Source organism: Rhinolophus ferrumequinum, chromosome 14 (assembly GCF_004115265.2).
Source record: "Rhinolophus ferrumequinum isolate MPI-CBG mRhiFer1 chromosome 14, mRhiFer1_v1.p, whole genome shotgun sequence".
In the NCBI taxonomy this organism is placed as follows: Eukaryota; Metazoa; Chordata; class Mammalia; order Chiroptera; family Rhinolophidae; genus Rhinolophus; species Rhinolophus ferrumequinum.
Genome location: NC_046297.1, coordinates 40,866,239 through 40,887,947, shown reverse-complemented (window position 1 = coordinate 40,887,947; position 21,709 = coordinate 40,866,239). Strand labels below are relative to the sequence as shown.

The 21,709-nt window shown below is 32.7% G+C and overlaps 1 protein-coding gene across 11 annotated transcripts in view; it reads right to left on the bottom strand.

The window, feature by feature from the left end:
* Positions 1–21,709, bottom strand: part of VPS13B (vacuolar protein sorting 13 homolog B) — a 719,992-nt gene that overhangs the window by 684,264 nt on the left and 14,019 nt on the right. For all 11 annotated transcript variants that reach the window (XM_033126656.1, XM_033126657.1, XM_033126651.1 and 8 more), the window contains exon 3: positions 21,196–21,339. In XM_033126656.1, coding sequence (XP_032982547.1) covers positions 21,196–21,339 — 144 coding nt within the window. The remainder of the gene's footprint in view (positions 1–21,195; positions 21,340–21,709) is intronic.

Here is a 21,709-nt window from a genome sequence, read left to right as displayed (position 1 = left end):
CAAGTGAACTGCCAAAACTAGCATAATTATGAAAATATTTAACACTAAAACCATCTGAAATCACATACTGTATATAGATTACAGTGATGTCATAATAAACACTGCAGCCAAAATGCACTAAAACTACTGCAGTCCAATAAATCTGGCATGCACAAGATGACAAACATTTCAAAGCAAAAGAAAGAACAAGTTATTTTTATTTTATTTTTAAAAAATTATTAGCAGCAAAAGGGTAAAGTACATAGGCTAAATATGAGTTTTCAAATAGTTTTAAAAAGACACGTAGTGAATAAAAAAAGTATGTACCATACTTTTTTAAAAAGACACGTAGTGAATAAAACTTCCCTACAAACTACACGTTTTTATAATTCAAAAAGAAAAAGAAACTAACTTTGTTTAAACAAAATTACAATAAACCTGAAATCTTAGTGTGCTTTAAAAATGAGTATTAACAGTTGTACTCAGAAGAATATATACTATGAAACAAACATTACCAAATGTGTAAACACTTCTTTCTTAACTATGGTTAGGAAATTATACTTGCATACACAGTATAATTAGAAAATAATCCTTTTGATAATTTGAACTTGTTTTCATTTCAATTACATTTTAATTGTACCAATTACAAGTTAGCTTCTATTCAATCCTGACCCAACTAAACTAAATAAAAAACAAAGCAAAACAAGAATCACAACATTTACTACTAAAACTGGAATTACTTCCATCATTAGTTTGAGTTCATCTGCTTTTAACCAGTGTGCATCACTTTAGATTATTGCACATTTTACTTCATTGAAAGTCTCTAATTCTAATAAAAGAAACTCTGTTCTCAAATATACTAACTCAAATGTTTTGAGATAATTTTTAACCCCAAACATATTACAGTTAATATCTTTCTTATTTAGGTTGCAATTTTTCCAAAATGTCTGGAAGTATATTTCATGGCAAAAGAATGTTTTCTCTTGGGGACCACATAGCTATTTCTGAAAATACTGCCCTTTGCTCCTCATGAAACAAGCAAGAATGTCATTTCCTTTCAAAAGTTCCTAAGAGAGGGAAAATGTGGCAAACACTGTATGTAAATAGATCCATTACTTTCATTATTCCCATTATCAATCCTATTAGAATACTTTTAGAATCAATCCCATGTACCATACTTTTCACCTTAGCCTTCATAGGGCCAGTCAATTCAAATTCCCAGATTCACAGTGGTATGAATAAGATTTGAGGACAAAACTTCAAACAGGTGAATGAATCATTCCAACTCCTTGTTTAAACACAGAGGTTAAAATGCAAGAAAGAGTTGAAGGTGGAACTAAGAAGCAATGTGCTTTATGCTCTTCAGCCTAAAACAGAAAAGGACTAAGGCTCACCTGGCAGCTCTGGTCACCAAAAGCTCCCGAAATAGAGTGTAAGTGCCTAGGAAATGAACTGTAAGTGCCTAGGAATGAGCTCTTAGGGACATTCACCTCTAGCCTCTCCAGTAGTGAGTGTATTAACAATTGTCAGATGCAATAAAAAATGTCTAAGATAAACTGTAGTTCAGGGAATCAGTGACAAATAAAGTCACCAAAAAGAGGTACACACTTGGAGAACACAAGAGAGAGCCAGGGAAAACACATTTACTTGCTTTCATGATAAAAATGGGAATCCCTGGCTCACCTCTATCCTGACAGCAATATTAAAAAACTTAATTTTAGTCATTAAGAAAATGCCAAGTACACTTAAGTAAAAGAGGACTGTGTATGCCCCAATCTCTTAACACATCAACTTTAGCCCACAGAGGCTGCTTCCATCTTCTCACCCATCACGGGTGATATGATAGCCTGGAGAAGAAGAGAGTGGACACTCCCTTGCATTCTTTAACTTGATCCTCCCAAAAGGAGGACTAGCTAACCTGACAGGCTAACCTACATTTTAATAATGAAAAAGATCACTCTACTAACTGTAAACACCTATGTAGAAGGGCCACTCTTCTATCTCAGTAATAGGACCAGAGCCATTTTCTCCATATGATGCAATCATTAGCCATCCCTCCCTTGGCTTCTTGTTACACACATAGCCACCTGATCCAGAATACTGGTCCAGGCCGAGAATAATCAAGCTATGCCAGTTAACAGCAACACATTAGGGAAAATTTGCTCTTTATTATTGCCTATGACATCTCTTTCCTTCGTATCAGTAGCTGTACATCACATTGCTAACCTCTCCTCCTCCCCTCTTTTCTAACTATTGGATTGAAGTGGCCAGATTCACTCTTAGATTTGGAAGGTGAAACAGGATGAAATTAAGGAAGAACAAAAGTATACACTGAAGCATTCTGGCCTAAGCCACATTCTACCATCTAATTTTAAGCATGATTCACTAGAGGGAATTGGGTGCTTGAACAGACTAATAAAACTGTACTTTGTTTTCTTATATATAACTTCCCTCAACAAGGAATACCTGATCAAAGAAAAGTATGTGTTAGGCACTTTGGAAGAAAATAAGTAGTATAAATAGTTGGTGCCCTTATCCAGGTAGTTCACGTACCTACTTGAGGAATGACGCTTATATTCATAAAAAGATTAAAGAGCAATTTAAGTTAGTCAACAATTATATATGTCACAAAGAAACAACAGTGACCTTTATTGAGCACTTATCTGTGCCAGGCCTCAAGTAATTTTAAGGATGAGGAAATTAAGGCTTAACAGTTTCCAAAACCAAAAAAAACAGGAAATGAGACTTGGGATGAACACCCAGATTTGTCTAACCAAAAAGTTCTTCCTGTAACCACTAAACTTGAAAGAAAGATGTGGAAGCAGGGAGAAAGGGACGGAAGAAGGCAAGGAAAGAGGAAAAAGAGACAAAAGGAACAAAATTTTTTATTTATAACACTTCCAACATGTCACCTACTGCTAACAATCACATTACATTCCTATCTCTTAATCCTCTTAACAACTCTATGAATTAGACACCATTCCCCTTACAAGAGTGTCACCATTTAAAGATGAGGAAACTAAGGCATAAAGAGATTAAGTAAACAGTTCAAAATCACACTGTTATTAAACAGTATAATTCTAACCACATTTCTCTGTTGCCATCCCTATGAGAAAAGCCCACCTAAACAGTACAGTACAAAGTAACATGTATTCTGAGAAGGAAGAGATCATAGTGAGCTTGAGCAGTTAGGAAACCGTCTCAAAGAACAAGAGGTTTGAAAAGACTGTTCCCTGCAAAAAAAAAAAAAAGAATTTGAACAAAGAAATGTAGGAAGGAAGAAACCATGTGTCTTATTGAAAAGAGAATAAGTAGGCCAATTTAGGTAAAATTAGACAGCAACGAAATATTAGGCTGCAAAAAGAAACTAGAGCAAATGGTCTCTACCATTTCCTCTATATCCTTCCAAGACTTAAACCTTTATTCTACATAGTGGCAAGCAAATGAAACTTATAAGTGGGAGACTAACACAATGAAGTACTTCATTCAGAAAAAAAAGAATCTTCTGGTTATGTGATAGAAAGTAAAAGCAGAGATACCAACAACTGACAGATTATTATAAAAGTTTAGAAATTAAATGATGAGGGAAGTAGCTATGAGAATTTTTTTAAATGCTAGGACCTCAAATTCAACATGTTTAAAACAAAACTCATAAACTCTGCAACTCTGTTCCTTCTCCCTTACCCCTATTCATCGAAAAAAATCCTCTGTCCTTCACATCCCAATTCAGTCAACGACACAACCATCTTCTCAGTCTCCTAAGAAAATAAAACATGCTCTTTTATATCTGCTCTAACTTTGCTAATGAGCTTTGAAAAGTTCAGGGTACAAAAAGAGATGCTTGACCATGAACCATACAGGAAACTACCTAGGAAATAACCAACTGATATTTTTCAATCTGATTTTTCAAGTAAAATAGTGGATTCATATTTGGATATATGGCACATCATACCAACATATATGGCCACAAAGGAAAAGAACGTGTACTAGTAACGATCGAAACAGCAATCATTTAGATAAAGATATGGGACTCATCCAAATAGAAGTGATCATTAAAGTCACTAGACTTCCAATAAAAAGAAATAAGGATTTATGCTTCTGAAAATATGGCAGACTAGGTAACTGGAAACATTGGGACAGGATGATGCTAACAATAAAGTAAAAAAAGAAAATTTGACTAGGCTCAAAACAGTGAATTAGACTGAAGAAGAGAAACGTCTATGCTCCAGTTGCAAAAGCTGGCAGAGGCAGGTGAGAAATAAAGAAGACTCAAAATAGCCCATGTAAGGCAGGAGACCATAACAAGGCTCAACACTTAAAATTAGTAATGTAGTAAAACCCCCAATCCTTGAAAGGAGGCCAAAAAAGAGCTGCTGCCAACTGCTGCCTGGACTTATCATGAAGCTGCATGGCAAGGGAGTCCAAAGCAAATCTTGCAAATAAATACTGAGACAAGTAACTCTATATCATCCAGTATCAACACAGCAGGAGGCCTGAACTGCCAAAATAAGACCTGGTTCTAGACTAGAAACCAGAGCAAGTAACTGTAGAACTACTAGATAAGAAGAGATGAGCAAAAAAAGGGCCTGAGAGAGAAAAGACGGTGAAATACACAGTGACCCTTCTATTCAAAATACCTGACAAACCACACTATTCTAAGGCACGTAAAGAAATCTAATGCCAGGATAGCCAAAGAAATCAAAGAAATTCAGTCACAGTAAAACTCATCCTTTAGATCAGCCTTAAAAGATTTTAAAATAAATGTATGAGGATCCTCAGAGAGATAGGAATGAATAATATCTATATATACACATATAACATATAATGAAAGTAGAGATTACCCCTCCTACAGCATTATGATTTATTATAGAACTATAGTAATTTAAACAAATAAACCAATGGAACAGAAGAGAGCCTAGAAACAGAAACAGATACATATGTATATATGAATACTTGAAATATGATGGACATGGGATTATGAATCATTGGGGAAGAGAGACCATTCAAATGGTACAGGGAGAACTGGTTAACCATATATCTGCCTCACACTACAGATGAAAAAAAAAACACACTCAGAGACACATACATACACACACATAAATTCTAGTAATTTAATTTTTAATCGTTCATTAATAACATTTTCTTCATGTCTCTAAATAAAGAAAATTACTCCATTTATTTAAGGGCTCAAATTATTTGGGCATTACTTAATCAAGGTATTTTATCTGGTCATTTAAAACTAAACAATACTTTACTTTTCTAAATTATCTATTTCTACATAAAGATTTTACACACAAAAAAAATAATTATATTGTTTACACTAAAAATGTCTACTCAACATAAATGACTAAAGGCTCTCTAAATTTTTAGTAATCACCAACATGCAAATTCCTATTATAATAATCAATCTAGAAAAGACAATATATATTTTTTAATGCTTTTAATTTTTATGGAATTAAATGTCAATTTTAAAATGAAATTTTAAAATGGTCATCTTAAAATTGTATTAAAACAGGGGAAGGCAAAGTTTTTCTGTAAAGGTCCAGACAATAAATATTATAAGCCATATAGAGTCTGTCTCAATTACTCAGTTCTGCCACTGCCTACTAAAACATGAAAACAGCCACAGACAATATGTAAACAAGTAAGAGGGGCTGTTTCAAAAAAAAACCTTTATTTACAAAAGCAAGCAGTAAACCCATCGGCCACTGTTGCATGACTTCTGCTTTAAGCCATATATTTTAATAAAAATGTACAGGATAAACAATAATTCAACCTGAAATTGCTTTGTAACCCAGTGATTCCATCATTTAACACAAGAAAAATCAGACCACAAATATCTCTAAATTATGCAGGAATCTATCAGACAGCTCAGGAGGTGGTTGAAAGCACAAATTTTTTTCTTGGCAAAAGTCATCCCAAGAAGACAAGGCATTTCTTCAGTTATCCCTTTAACTAACTTCTAATAAAACAGTAAAGGTTTAAAAAGAGAAAGAAAAGTGTCAGTAAGAACACAGGGCAAAGAAAATTCTAGAAGCCCAAAGGAAAAGAAAACTATAAACCTTCCTGGAAAGAAATAATATATGTAACTGCTGCATATTATCAAAACAGCATATTCTAAACATACAAAAGTTAAAATTTGGCCAACATGGTAAAGGAAATAAGACTGAAAAGCAAGTTGGGAAAAAGATATATAAATATGCTGGGAGGGGGAACTGAGAGCATCTTCCAATCACATACAATTCCAAAAAAAGAGAAACTCAAGAAGTATTCAGTACATAAGAATGCATTTCAGATAATTTTTCAGTAAAGCACATTAGAATTTTCTCAATAGTACTATTTCTCAATATTACTACTGAAGCCAATTGAGATTTTAAAGAATTTTAAAGACTTTAAAGAATCAAAATAAAGATTAAAAGAGTTAAATTATACACTATAATACTACAAAATATAAACTTTACAAATTCTTAAGTATTCAGATTACAATGATTCATTTCACTTTAGATATGTATGAAGGAGACGTTGGCTTCTGAAGAAGAGCTATCATGATGAGTGTACTGCTAAAAATAAAAATAAGAAAGGAAATAGTTTACTTTTTCCTGTTTGAATAAAAAACACTTGTTTATTTTATAGTTGAAATCTCCTAACATCCACTCCATACTTGAGTGTCCACCTAATTCACAGATACTTTAAACAATGGTGAAGAAAATATCTGACTACCTTTAACTGTTAAAAGAGAACACAGTCACATGTCTCTTAACGACAGATGAATTCTGAGAAATACACTGTTAGGCAATTTTGTCATGCAAGCATCATGGAGTACACCTACACAAACCCAGATGGTATAGCCAACTACCCACCTGGACTATAAGACATAACACAGGATACTTTTGTAGCTAACATTTTTTTATAAGAAGAAAGAGCACAGACTAAAATAATAAAATGTATAGTACAATAAACACATAAGTAAACAATCGTTTATTATCATTATCAAGTATTATGTACTGTACATTATATGTGCTATGCTTTTATATGACTGGTAGGCAGTAGGCTTTTTTATACCAGCATTACCACAAACACGTGAATAATGCATTTTGCTACGACATAACCAGCCAATAAGAATTTTTCAGCTCCATTATGATCTTATGGGACCACCATACTCTATGCAGTCGGTCACTAAACAAAACGTTGTTATGCAGTACATGACTATAGTCTTGAAAAAATTAAAACATATACATACTAAACTTATTTTTCAGAGCACATATTATTTAACAGTTTAATTCTGTCTCCTTTGAAAATAAGAAAATGCAATAATAATTTATTTTGTTTCTTAAAGTAGTCTACTATATCTCTTATTGGCTTTCTTTTTGATACATATGAAAATCCCCTAAATAACATTTTCCCCCTTTTTAGGCATTGCCACTCACATTGTAAATATTAGAATATTTTATTTATAGTTAACAATGACATTTCCTATCTTCCCTATAAAACAAATGCAACTCGGAAGCAAATAATAGTTCTACTAAAGTTGAGAATGAGATCTAACCTCGGGGAATGTTTGCATTTAAACTAGTTAAAGCAAACAATAAGACATGCCAGGAGATGCTGAACTCTTTCTGACGTCTAGGCTCACAACTAAAGAGCACTGATCATCAGCATCTCTGTGTATGCAGATGCGCAAAATAACCGTCAACACCAAGATTCATTCCTTAAAATTTTTCCATCTTTGAATAATGTGGGCAAATTTAATTCTTCACCAAAAAGATAATAAATCTGAATATTATAGTATTTATAATCATCTCAAACTAAAAATTAAGATATACTAGCAACACTAACAGATCACTACAGAAATTTGAAAGAGTAGGTCTATTATAGTGATGAGGGAAGAAGCCAATTTACAGTGGATTAAGGAATAGGTGGATGTTGAATAAATTGAGAAAGAAAAAGACTCCATTAAGTCTGGACATAAATAAGGTCCTGAAGCTAGTAAAGTAGAATGAAGATGGTACATGGTAAAGAAAGGAGCCACTACATTCAGGATACTGTGCCTGATGCAATGCAGGAGATAAAAGTTAGTAACAATGGAAAATGAAAAATCCTCGACTTCAGAATATTATTTATAAAGGAATATTTTTACATGAATAAATATGTCTTACACTATAAAATACTCTGAGTAATTATTACTGGTATAAGCCATTCAAGAAGCTTTATATTGTTCACAATCATCACAAACATCCTGTAAGATACTGTCCTCATTTAGCAAATGAGGAAAATAAACTTCATGGAGATAAATAGCTTATCTAAAGTGAAAATTTTTAACGGATAATATTAGAGAGTTTGTTAACGAAGTGTTGAAAGAATTCAGAAAAGGAAGTGTAAAAATAAATAAAGGAAACCTCATTTAAAGAGGAGTCAAGAATCCCTTAAGGAAGAGCTTCCACACACATTCCATTCCTTACAGCCTACATAGCCGACAGGAAGAAGGAAAATAAGAATTATTTTGACAAGGGAGGGCATTTTTCACATAGGAATTTCATCTCCTGCTTTTAAGGAAACGAAGATCCCTCCCTGCCCCATCAACAATGCACTAACCACCACTTACACAACCAATGAGAAACCGCCATGACCTCGAATGCTTGTTCTTCTCCAGTGAACTTTTGTCCAAAACAACCCTCTCCAATTTCCTTCTAAAACTTAATACAAGCTAACCTTCCCTTTGTCTCCTCGGACTTGCATATGATTTGCCATAACTTGCTTGTTCCGAATTGTAATTCTCTGCTAATCCCAAATAAACTCATTTTGCTGGTAAAATAATTGGCTATTTTATTTTTGAGGTAGACAGAAGCAATTACTTTAAGTTATTCCTATTACTCTCACTAACATTCTTTCATCTTCTAACAGTTGGCCTTCTTTCTCTCATTCCAACTTCTGCTATTTCTTTTGAATACAAAGTAGGTACAGCTGCTATGAGAAAAGCCCTAGCAATAACCAGACAAGTAGGAATTATACCAAAGGTTAAATCCAGAAATCAGAGTTTTTAAGCCAAGAAAGCAGCAAAGACTTTTTCAAACAAACAAAAGCTGAAAAAATTTATAGCAAGATGAAATGGACTACAAAAAATATTAAAGGAAGTTCTTCAAGCTGAAGTAAAATGCTGCTAAGTGAAAACTTTGATCTGCATAAAGGAATGAAGACTGCCAAAAATAACTATGTGGGTAAATACAAAGACACTTCCGGTTTTCAATTTCTTAGAAATTGACTGTTCAAAGCAATAATAAAAATAAAAACAACATAGTATTGGTTGGTAACATGTACAGAACTAAGAATTTTAACAATAGCACAAATAATGTCAGGGGATATGAAGAAACGTACTGTTGTAAGCATACTAAAGGACAGTACATTATCCATGAAGTGGTATGTTGGTTAACATTAGGTGAAGTTAAACATACATATCAATCTAAAGCAACCCTAAAAAATTAAATAAGGAGAAACAGGGAATAAACCAATAATGAAGATAAAATGGAACGGTAAAATACACTCAATTGATCCAAACAAAGGCAGAAAAAGAAGGAAAAAAGGAACAAAAATTAGATAGGACAAATAGAAAACAAAAAGACATCAGACTTAAACCTAACCATATTAAAAATTATATAAAACGTAACTAACCTAAAACACTCCCAATTAATAGGCAGAAATGGTCAGACTAGTAAAACCCACCTTGGTTAAGATGTGGACTCAGTACAGTTTCTAAATACTAGACATCCAAGTTTCAAAAAGAAAATCTTAGCAAAATGACCATGTTCAAGAAAAAATAAAATTAGTAGTATCTAATCATCAAAACAAAAATCACAGAACCATTGCATTTTATAGATAGAAAGGAAACCTATAGAACTTGTGAACCAAACAGAAACAAACACCAGAAACGGCAGTCTGTGCTCTTCATTATCTTTAATTCCAGATAACACATCGGGATGGTTCAAGGCTAAAGAGGAAAAGAGAACTTGTAACTACCAGCAAGCTGCAAATTCTCAAACCACCATTTTTTGTTCTCTTTGCAGCATTTAGACGTATAAATTGTGGTGTCCACAACATTGAACACTATAATTAAGGTTGTGCTGGCATTTCTACTACAATCCCATATTTTAATTCATTCATAACATTCTTAGAAAGTCCTTCATAAAACAGACTTCCTTACTTGTCTCAATCTAAATGTGACTTTTCATCTCCCTAAAATAGAAGAGCTATGAGAGAATAAAACCACCCAAGCTCAAAAAAGAAAAACCTTTCCAAGGATAAAACAAGTACAATGGAACCCCTCAGAAACATTCAAAAAGAATTAAAACTTTCTAAGTAAAAAAAATTTTGTTTATTTAACCAAAAATGCACTTTATGCCAAGTTTGATTTTCATGTGGCAGAAATTTCAAGCTTATATATGACATAATGAAAGATTCTATGAATAAATCAATATGTGTATTTTTTAGAAAAACAGGTCTTTGTAACAATGTTACCTTCCAAATAGCCACCTAAAAAGAGTCCTCTTTCTACTACTTCTGATTTCCGGGAAGCTGCAGACAAAGGGAGAAGTTCGAGAAATAATTTCTTCTGTTCTCAAACCTTTAAAGCACCTAACAGAGTTTGAAACAAAGTGATCTTCATTTTCATCCATCTAAAAGTTATCTGTTTGTGGTTTTGGTTTTTATTTCCTTTTCAATCATGTTTTTAAATCACTCATTTCATCTCAAAAGCAAACCTAAATCTAAAGCAAAATATTTTTCACACTGATGGTTCTAACACAACAAATTTTCTATGCTAAAATTAAAATCATAAACCACTCAAGATCTGTCCATTTTTCCTTAAAACATTCAAAAGGAGAGAAAGGTTCTGTCTCTCTCATTAGCCACTATATCGTCTGTATTTGTACAGCATTCAATAAAGATTAGCTTAATAAACTTTTCAACTTTTCCTTCAAATAAAGTACTGAAATGATAATTTTCTACATGGCTTACCCACAATGAATGGTGCCCACTTACACTAATCTTCAGTGACATCTAATTACTAATTATGTTAGTATATGACAAGCTTGCCAGTCAAATCTTTAATCTCTAGAAAGAATCTAAATTAACAGCACCATAATCGACTCCTATCATCCAGAACCAAAATTCCAGCAGTCATCTTAGAACTTCAACATCTTCTCTACATTTTCCTCCAAAATCTGTCCCCAGTTCACTCTGCCCACAGCCAATGACTTAGTTCCATCTAGTCCCATCATTTTATCTCCTAGAATATGACAAAATGAACCTAATTATCTGAAATCACCTCCTCCAATCTATTCCTCCACTGTGAAAAACCAGTCAACTTCCTAAAATTCAATCAAGCTGCTTACTAGCTTAAAATAATTCAGTAGCTCCCTACTCTCTCCTCTCTACACCAGTGATCCTCAAGTGTTTTGATCTCAGAACCTTTTACCCTCTTGCCCCAAATACCTTTTCTAATGTGGATTATATCTACCCATATTTACCATATGAGAAATGAAAAAGAAGAAAAAGTTTAAATATATGTTATATATGTATATACCGGGGTGCCAAAATTATGTATACACATTTTAAGAGACGTTATCTATGTATTACTTTCCAAAGTTGAACTGAATTATGGCAGCAATGTGTAATTGCAGAAGTCAAACGTGCCTTGTATTCATCTTTTGTTATCGGTATATATTGAGTATTACAATTTTAATAGTTTTTTCCTTTCTTAAAGTGTGTATACATTTTTTTGGCACCCTCTGTATATATATACTCATAATTATTTTTAAATAAATCCATCACATTACTAATAATCATAAATTACACAATTTTAAGTTTCTGTGTTTTATGAAAAGTAGTTGTATTTTCCAAAACAAGAGAGAAAATTAGTAAAAAGAGTAAAATTATTTTAAATTTTTTAAAATCTGGCCTAATAGAAGATAGCTGGATTTTCATATCTGCTTCTGCCTTCAATCTGTTGTAATATGATACATCGAGTAACCTCTGGAAATTTCCACTCTATCCTCATAAGAGAATGATGATGGAAAAAAGTAAATCATGTCTTAGTATTATTATAAAAGTAATTTTAAACTTATGTATACCCTGAAAAAACTTGGGAATCCCTGGCGGTCTTCAGATCACACTTTGAGAACCACTAGATCACATTAAATTTCAAATTCTCTTATGAGTTGCACAAAAGTTCATGGTCTGAGAGATTCATTGAACTAGATAAAAAACAGATTTAAGGAAATTACCCATAGTGCAGCACAGAGAGACAAAGAGATAAAAAAACATGAAAAGTTAAGATGCAAAGGATAAAAATGAGAACGTCTAATATGTGTAAATGGAGTTTCAGAAGGCAAAAACAGCAAGAATAAGGAGTTAATATTCAAAAAAATATAAAGTGGTAATTACTCAGAAGTAATAAAAAATATAAATCTGTAGATACAGGAAATACAATAAGTCCCAAGAAAGATAACAAAAAAGAAATTTAGTCCAGAGGCACTGTTGTGAAACTAAAGAACATCAAAGACAAGTAAATAAATAAGTAAATAAGATCTTAAGTACAACTAGAAAAATATATATGTACTGAGAGAAAATAACTGCCAACATGACATAACCAAATAAACCATCAATGAAGACTAAGAGTAAAATATAGACTTTTTAGGCAAATCAAAATTAAATGTACAAATTACTAGTAAGGAGATTAAATCGGCAATCAAAACTCTTCCAATAATCAAAAGTCCAGGACCAGATGGCTTCAATGATGAATTCTACCAAACATTCAAAGAATTAATACTAATCCTTCTCAAATGCTTCCAAAAAAATAGAAGAGAAGATACTTCAAACTCATTTTACATGACCAGCATTACATGATACCAAAACCAGTAAAGGACACCACAAGAAAATTATAGGCCAATATCCCTGATGAACACAGATGCAAAAATCCTCAACAAAATATTTGCAAACCAAATTCAACAATACATTAAAAGGATCATATATCATAACCAAGCGGGGTTTATTCCAGGGATGCAAGGATGATTCAACATATGCAAATCAATCAATGTGATACACCAAATTAACAAAATAAAGGATAAAAATCACATGATCATCTCAATAAACGCAGAAAAAGCATGTGACAAAATTCAACATCCATTTGTGATAGAAACTCTGAGCAAAGTGGGTACATAAAGAACGTACCTCAACATAATAAAGGCTATACAGAACAAGCTCACAGCTAATGTCATACACAACAGTGAAAAGCTGAAAGCTTTTCCTCGATCACAAATAAGACAAGGATGTCCACTCTCACCACTTTCATTCAATGTAGTATTGAAAGTCTTAGCTAGAACAATTAGGCAAGAAAAAGAAATAAAAGGCATCCCACTTGGAAAGAAGTAAAATTATCTTTGTTTGCAGATGACATTATCTTACATATATTTAACACTAAAAACTACAAAAATAAACTTAGAATAAACAAATTCTGTAAAGTTATAGAATACGAATACACACAAATCAGTTGCATTTCTTTATTTTTCAATTACAGTTGACATTCAATATTATTTTGTATTAGTTTCAGATGTACAGCATAGTGTTTAGACATTTGCATAACTTATGAAGTGATCCCCCAATAAGTCTGATACCCACCTGGCACTGTACATAGTTATTATAATATTACTGACTATATTCCCTATGCTGTACTTCAATTCCCCATGACTGTTCTGTAACTACCAATTTTTACTTCTTAATCCCTTCACCCAGCTCCCCAACCCCTCCCATATGGTAAACCATCAATTTGTTCTCTGTATCTGTGAGTCTGTTTTGTTTTATTTTGTTCTTTGGATTCTACATATAAGTAAGATCATATGGTATTTGTCTCACTCTGACTTAATTCACTTAGCATATTACCCTCTTAGGTCCATCCATGTTGTCACCAATGTTTAAGATTTCATTCTTTTTATGGCTGATTAATATTCCACTGTATACCGTGTTTCCCCGAAAACAAGACCTAGTCGGACCATCAGCTCTAATGCGTCTTTTGGAGCAAAAATTAAGATCTGGTATTATATTATATTATATTATATTATATATATTATATCCAGTATTGTATTGTATTATATTATACCCAGTATTATATAAGACCCGATCTTATATTAAAATAAGACCAAGTCTTATACTAATTTTTGCTCCAAAAGACACATTAGAGCTGATGGTCCAGCTAGATCTTATTTTCGGGGAAACACGGTATATGTATCACATCTTTATTCAATCATCTATTGATGGGCACTTAGGTTGCTTCCATATCTTGGTTATTGTAAACAGCACTGAAGTGAATATAGGGGTGCATATATATATATGTATATATATATATACACACACACACACACACACACATACACATACATGTATATATACATACATATATATACATATACATGTATATCTATATACATGTATATATACATGTGTGTGCGTGTGTGTGTGTATGTGTATATATGTGTGTGTGTATATATATATATATATATATCTTTCAAATTAGTGTTTTGGATTTCTTCAGATAGACCCCCAGAAGTGGAATTGCTGGGGCATATGGTAGTTCTATTTATAATTTTTTGAGGAACTTCCGAACTGTTTTCCATAGTGACTGCACTAATCTGCAGTCCCACCAACAGTGCACCAGGGTTCCCTTTTCTCCACATCCTCGCCAACACTTGTTTTTTGATTTATTAATGATACCATTCTGATGGGTGTGAGGTGATATCTCATTGTGGTTTTAATCTGTATTTCTCTGATGATTCGTGAGCATTTTTTCATATGTCTATTGGCCATCTGTATGTCCTATTTGGAGAAATGTCTATTCATGTGCTGATTTTTTAATTGGATTGTGTTTTATTGGTGTTGAGTTGTATGAGTTCTTTATAAATTTTGGATATTAACCCTTTATCAATTATATCATTGGCAAATATCTTCTCCCATTTGGCAGGATGTCTTTTCATTCTGTTAATGGTATCCCGTGCTGTGCAAAAACTTTTTAGTTTGAGAAAGTCCCATTTGTTTAAAATAATCAGTTGCATTTCTATACACTAACAACAAAGTAGCAGAAAATGATAGTAAGAAAGCATTCTCATTCACAATAGCATCAAAAACAATATAACACTTAGGAATAAATTTAACCAAAAAGGTGAGATACCTCTACACTAAAAACTGTAAGACACTGGTGAAATAAGTTAAAGAAGACGCAAAGTAATGGAAAGGTATCTCATGTTTTTGCATTGAAAGAATATTAAATTGCCCATACAACCCAATGTTATCTACAGATTCAATGCGATCCCTATTAAAATTTCAATGGCATTTTCACATAAATAGGAAAAACAATTGTAAAATTTGTGTGGAACCACAAAAGCTCTCGAATAGCAAAATAATCTTGAGAAAGAAGAGCAAAGCGGAAGGCATCACATTTCCTGACTTAAAACTATATTCCAAAGCTATAGTAACCAAAACAGTATGTCACTGGCATAAAAACAGACACATGGATCAAAGAAACAGAATTGAGAGTCCAGAATTCTCTCATATATGGTCATACATATATGGTCAATAATATATGGTCAACTACATATATGGTCAACTAATACATATATGGTCAACTAATCTTTGACAAAGGCACCAAGAATACACATGGAGAAAGGATAGCCTCTTCGATAAACGGTGCTAGGAAAACTGGATATCCACATGTAAAAATAATGAAAATGGACTCCTATATTAAGACCACTCACAAAAATTAACTTGAAATTGATTAAAGCTTATATGTAAGGTCTAAAACTTGAAAATTACTAGAAGAAAATGGGAAAAGCTTCTTGACAGGTGAATAGTTAATCTATGAATGGGGGAATATATTTGTAAACCATCTATCTGATAAGGAGTTAATATCTAAAAATATAAAATAAACTCATACAACTCAACAGCAGAAAGAAAATCCAACTTTAAAATGAGCAAAGGAATTGACTAAACATTTTTCTAGAAGATATACAAATGGCCAACAGGTACCTAAAAAGGTACTGAAAATCACTAATCATCAGGGAAATACAAATCTGAAGGCAACAAAAGAACAAGATAAGCAAATAAAGAAACCAAAACTCATAGACACAGACAACAGTTTAGTGGTTACCAGAGGGTAAGGGGGGAGGGGAAATGGTAGAAGAGGGTAAAGGGGGTCAGATATATGGTGATGGAAGGAGAACTGACTCTGGGTGGTGAACACATAATGCACTATATAGATGATGTACTACAGAATTGTACACTTGAAACCTATGTAGTTTTGTTGACCATTGATACCCCAATAAATTTTAATTAAAAAGATAATTTTTTTAAAAAAACGGAGTTATCACCTCATACTGTTAGGATGGCTATTACCAAATATTAGGTAGGTGCAAAAGTAATTGCAGTTTTTGCATTCACTTTTCACCTTTTAAACCACAATTACTTTTGCACCAACCTAATAAATAAGAGATAACAAATGTTGAATAAAGGGAACCCTTATATACTCTTGGTGGTAATATAAATCGCTACTGTCACTATGGAAAATAGTATGGAGTTTCCTCAAAAATTTTTAAATAGAATTACCATATTATCCAGCATATTATCCCACTTATGGGTATATGTATGTACAGAAAACAATATCACTATCTCAAAGAGATAACTGCACTGCCATGCTCATTGCAGCATTACTCACAATAGCCCTGATATGGCAACATAAGTATCCAGCGATGGACGAATGGATAAAGAAAATGTGGTGTATATACTCATACATGTGTGTATACACACACACACACACACACACACACACACAGAGGAATATTATTAAGCTATGATTAAGAAATCCTGCCATTGGTGACAACACTGATGAACCCAGAGGGCATTATGGTGAGCGAAAAAAGCCAAAAAAAAATGTTTATTATATTACTTATATGTGAAATCTTTTTTAAAAAAAAGGAAGTCAAACACATAGAAACAGAGTAGAATCGTGGTTTCCAGGGCCTAGGGGAAATCGGCAAAATTGGTCAAAGGGCACAAACTCTCAGTTCTAAGATGAATAAGTTCTGAGGATTTAATGTACAGCATGGTAACTACAATTATTGATACTGTATTGTATACTTGAAATTTGCTGAGAGTAGCCTTCTCACCAAAAACAGAAAGAATAAAAAGATAACTATTTGCGATGATGGATGTATTAATCAACTTAATGGTATGAATCCTTTCACAATGTATACTTAAATCATGTTATACACTTTAAATATATACAATTTGTTAATTATACCTCAATAAAGCTGGAAAAAATAAATTTAAAAAGAAATATAACCAATAACCAAAAAAAAAAGTAAATAAAATGTTGCACTCACAGTGAAACCCAAAGGTATCTATTTCTTTATACAACATCTCAAAACAGACTTAGAAGATAATATCAGGTGTTTTTAAATTTAAATATATTTTGGAAAATTCAAGATACACAGTAAAAGTAGAAAGGGGTCTGAACAACCTAATGTTGCTGTACTTGAGTATTAACTGAATACTTCACTTATTAGAATTGCTTGGTACAAATCCCTAGATCAGATTCACAAACTCAAAACTTCTTCACCAAGGCACAAAATATTATATCACACAGACATGGTTATTGGTTTATCCTTCTCTAGCTGAGGATGTAAAGGGATATTTACAGCTACTACTATTCTTCCTCTACTGCTATATGTTACTTGGGTTTGAGACTGCACAACTTCTTCACTCTTCTATCTGGTCCATTACCAGGGCAGATTACTTACTAAACACTCTCAGGGATTTCTAGCTCATCCTCTGCTGAATCCTCCATTCACCTTCTTTACACAAAAGGTCAGATGCCCCATTTGCCAATCCTGGTTCATCATTGTGATTATACCACCAGAAATAAGAACTCAAACTCAAGGCCTAAAATTTATAGACAGCAAATCCAGCCAATGGCTGGAAATTATTTAGCCACACACTCTATCTATAAAACATTCTTCCACTACATTAAAATAATGTGAAATTATTATAATTAATGTTATTAACAATTATATAGCTTTTCTGAGCTGTTACTCAGGAAAAGTACCAGAGTACTCATCCCCTTCACAACGTAAAGTGGTTCCTTACTGGGAGTAAAGACATTACCCATAATTATAGGGAACTCTAGTTCTCATTTTTTATGTAAGGAGGCTACAGACTATGTTATCTGCTATTATCTCACCACCATCATTAACCTATAACAGTGAAAGTGAGGGAATCAATAACCGTACAATAAATTCCACAGCCTAAGTCAGCATTTCTGAACCACATTTGAATTTCTGAAAAGGTAGCTGTTTTAGTCTGACTGGGCTGCTATAACAAAATACTACAAACAGTGCAGCCTATAAACAACAGAAATTCCTTACAGTTCTGGAGGCTGGAAGTCCAAGATCAAAGATGCCAACATGGTCTAGTGAGGGCCCTCTTCTTGGTTAACAGCTGGTGCCTTTTCACTCCCTCATATGACAGAAGGAATAGGGATCTCTCTAGAGCCTCTTTTATAAGGCACTAATCCCATTCATGAGGGCTCCACTCTCATGACTTCAGCATCTCCCAAAGACCCCACTTTGGGAGTTAGAATTTCAACTCCCCCTTAGAATTTAAGGGGACACATTCAAACCATAGCAGTAATCAATTAGATTAATCCAGCCTCATTTAAGAGAATTAAAGTGTTAAAAAGGGGGTGGGGGGGGCATAAAATATTGTTAATAGACCTACCAACATTTCCTCCAATTTGAGCTTCGACAACAGGCTTCAATACTTCTATATTCCCTTTGAGACTAGATTACCTAAACCAGTATCGGATTTCCATAGCACCAAAACATGCAAGGAAAGAGGTCAGGCAAGATTTTCCTGTAACTCCAAGCATTAACAAGGGCTTAAAAGCACATACATTAACAAAAAGCTTGGTTCTTTATCTCAAATTTTTAATGGTATTTTAAAGTTTTGGTTTAGGTGCAAAAGATTTTTTTAATTTTTTTATGAATATAAATTACTTGTATAAATAGCCTTGCAAATGATTATAATTATTAGGCTGAAAGATTTTTAGTTTACTTTCTAGGTGGTACAAAGACCAGAATAAGTGCTTTAAAAATAAATTTACTACTCTCTTTAGGTTAAAGAAGCTTTTCGCAAGACTTGTTAAACACAGTGAGCAGACAGAGAAAGCTTCACAATCATGGAATAAAAGATTTTTTAGCAAGTCTTGCCCTGTTTTTTAACAGATTAGAATCTATAACGCTAAAAGCCCCTTTCATTTAACCTACCGTCCCAAACTAATTTTATTAGAAAATAAGTCTTTTCGTTATGATTCTACAATGTAATAACTTAAAAAAATTTATTCAGTTTTACTAGTACATGTATAAATTTTTAACTTAATTTCCTACTTTACTAATCAATGCTTAAAATAGGAAAATAAACTTTTAAAATGTGTTTCATCTATAATGTTCTTACTGAAAAATTAATTCCAATCACTAGCATGAATGCAAGTATTACTCTCCAGGGGTGTACACTGCTGAAGAATTTGTCCAAATGTCAACTGCAATTCTCAAAAATCCTTTCTACCTCAAAATTTTAAACATCTGTAAAAAATAGTTGTTGTGAGAATGGTTTACAATCGTGACACTTTGACCTTTTGCTGTACACTCCACAAAATTCAAGTCTCAAATACCATGCAAGCAGGAAATCTGATCATTCCTGCAGTAGCCATCTGCATGGTCCAATATCAAATATTAATTCTAGGTGGCACTAAATCATGTGTTACAAATCTTTTCTCCAACCTCTATAATTAGTTGCAATTTGCTTTTTCTAAAAATGTGTTTTCTTATGGGGACATCTGGCCTTGAAAATTCCACCTTCCCATTGAAAAACTACTTAGTGTCTGGATTTTTTTTTCCTTGTAATATGGAGCACTCCATGGGTGGCATAACCAGTCCAGACTTTTTTTAAATTAAATTCCAAGAACAGATGATTATTCAAACCATTTAAGTATTACCAAATATAAATGTAAAATAAAACTTGGTTGCGATACAACTATCTATAGATTTCTAACTCAATCCCCCAAATATTTAAAGTTCACGAAATAAATTTTCATGGCAGTACTATATAGCATTGGTCTACTTACTTCCAGGAACTACAGTAGTTAAGTTAAATTGGATAATGCAGGTTTGAATCAAAGATTTCATAAAAGGAAAAAAAGATTTGAGCCCAGTAGATTGATATGACACTCAAAGGATCTACTTAGCGAACAATTTTAACAATTCATAAATAACCTTAGTTAATCTCACATAGATTTAAGTTATACGCGTATTTAGGATACCCCAATATTGCCTTAAGGTACTTAGAAAATAATCGATTTACTAATTCTCCTCAATTCATCTGGCTCCAGAAAGCCTCCCTTAAAACTGAAAGTTAAATGTGGGTTAAAGAAAAAGTAATAAAAGTGAAATGACAGAGACACTACTTTTCCCCAAGATGAAAGTAAAAAAATTCATCACAATTATGCTGCTGTCCATACTTATTCACTTCTTAGATTAGAAAATTTAGGTAGAAACTCCTTAAGTTCAATATTACATCTTTATTTAAAAAAAAAAAAAAGACACTAAAAAAATGTAAGATGAGTCAAAGAACAAGTAAATAATCAGAAAAAAATTAGTTTCTGATGCCAAAACTTCAAAGACAACAATTAAATTTGGTATATAAAGGCAGATTCAATATATTTCTATATTCCAAAAAAATAAAGTGAGAAATTTTCACCTCATTTAGAAATGTCATGTAAATTAAATATCATGCAGTTTCTTTGCAAAAATTCAAAAATCTTCACCTGAAAGTTGGACACAATCAGGCCCACTTCTAGTGGATATGGGTAATAAGCAATCTACGTGATCTCTATTAGGGCCATGATGAGATAAGTGAAATCAGTATGAAAATATCCCTGAGGATATTTTACCCACATTTAAGAACACCCTTTTTCAATTATTACTTTAATAGTCATGTAAAAAAATAAGTATATAAGCTAAGATTTATTTATGTAAAAGTTGACATATCCCAAAAGTTAAAGAAATATCAAACACTAATAAAAATAAAATTGGTTAACATAAACAACTAGGTTCAATAATTTCATACCTGCGTTCCATCTTTAAGTTTCAAAATGCATTCCATGGTATTGATGGTAATTACCACTGATTCCGACCCCAGTTTCGTCCATGGCACATGGATCCTCAATTCATGAATATGTCCACTTAAAAAGGTGAATGGTAATTTCAATTCCTTAAAACACAAAATATTAAATAAAAATTAGTAAGTGCTTAATATTTTTTCATTCTAATATTCAAATTCTTTAAAAGAAATGAAATTTCCAACAGAAATATAGTTTGGGAATTATTGTTCATCAAAAAGTAGTATCAAATGACTTGGTAACCTACAAAAACTGATTGTGCAAGTTATATTCAACAAGCTACTTAACCTGTCTAGTCCTAAGTTTCTTACTCTGCCGAAAGGAAAAAATATACAATACCTAATACATGACAAAGGCTCATATATGGTAGTGGTGGTAGTAGTCACAGTGGACAGCAGTATAGTATTGAGATAACTGCAACTGTATATTGTTTAAAATCTCCACCCAAAAACATGACTTCAA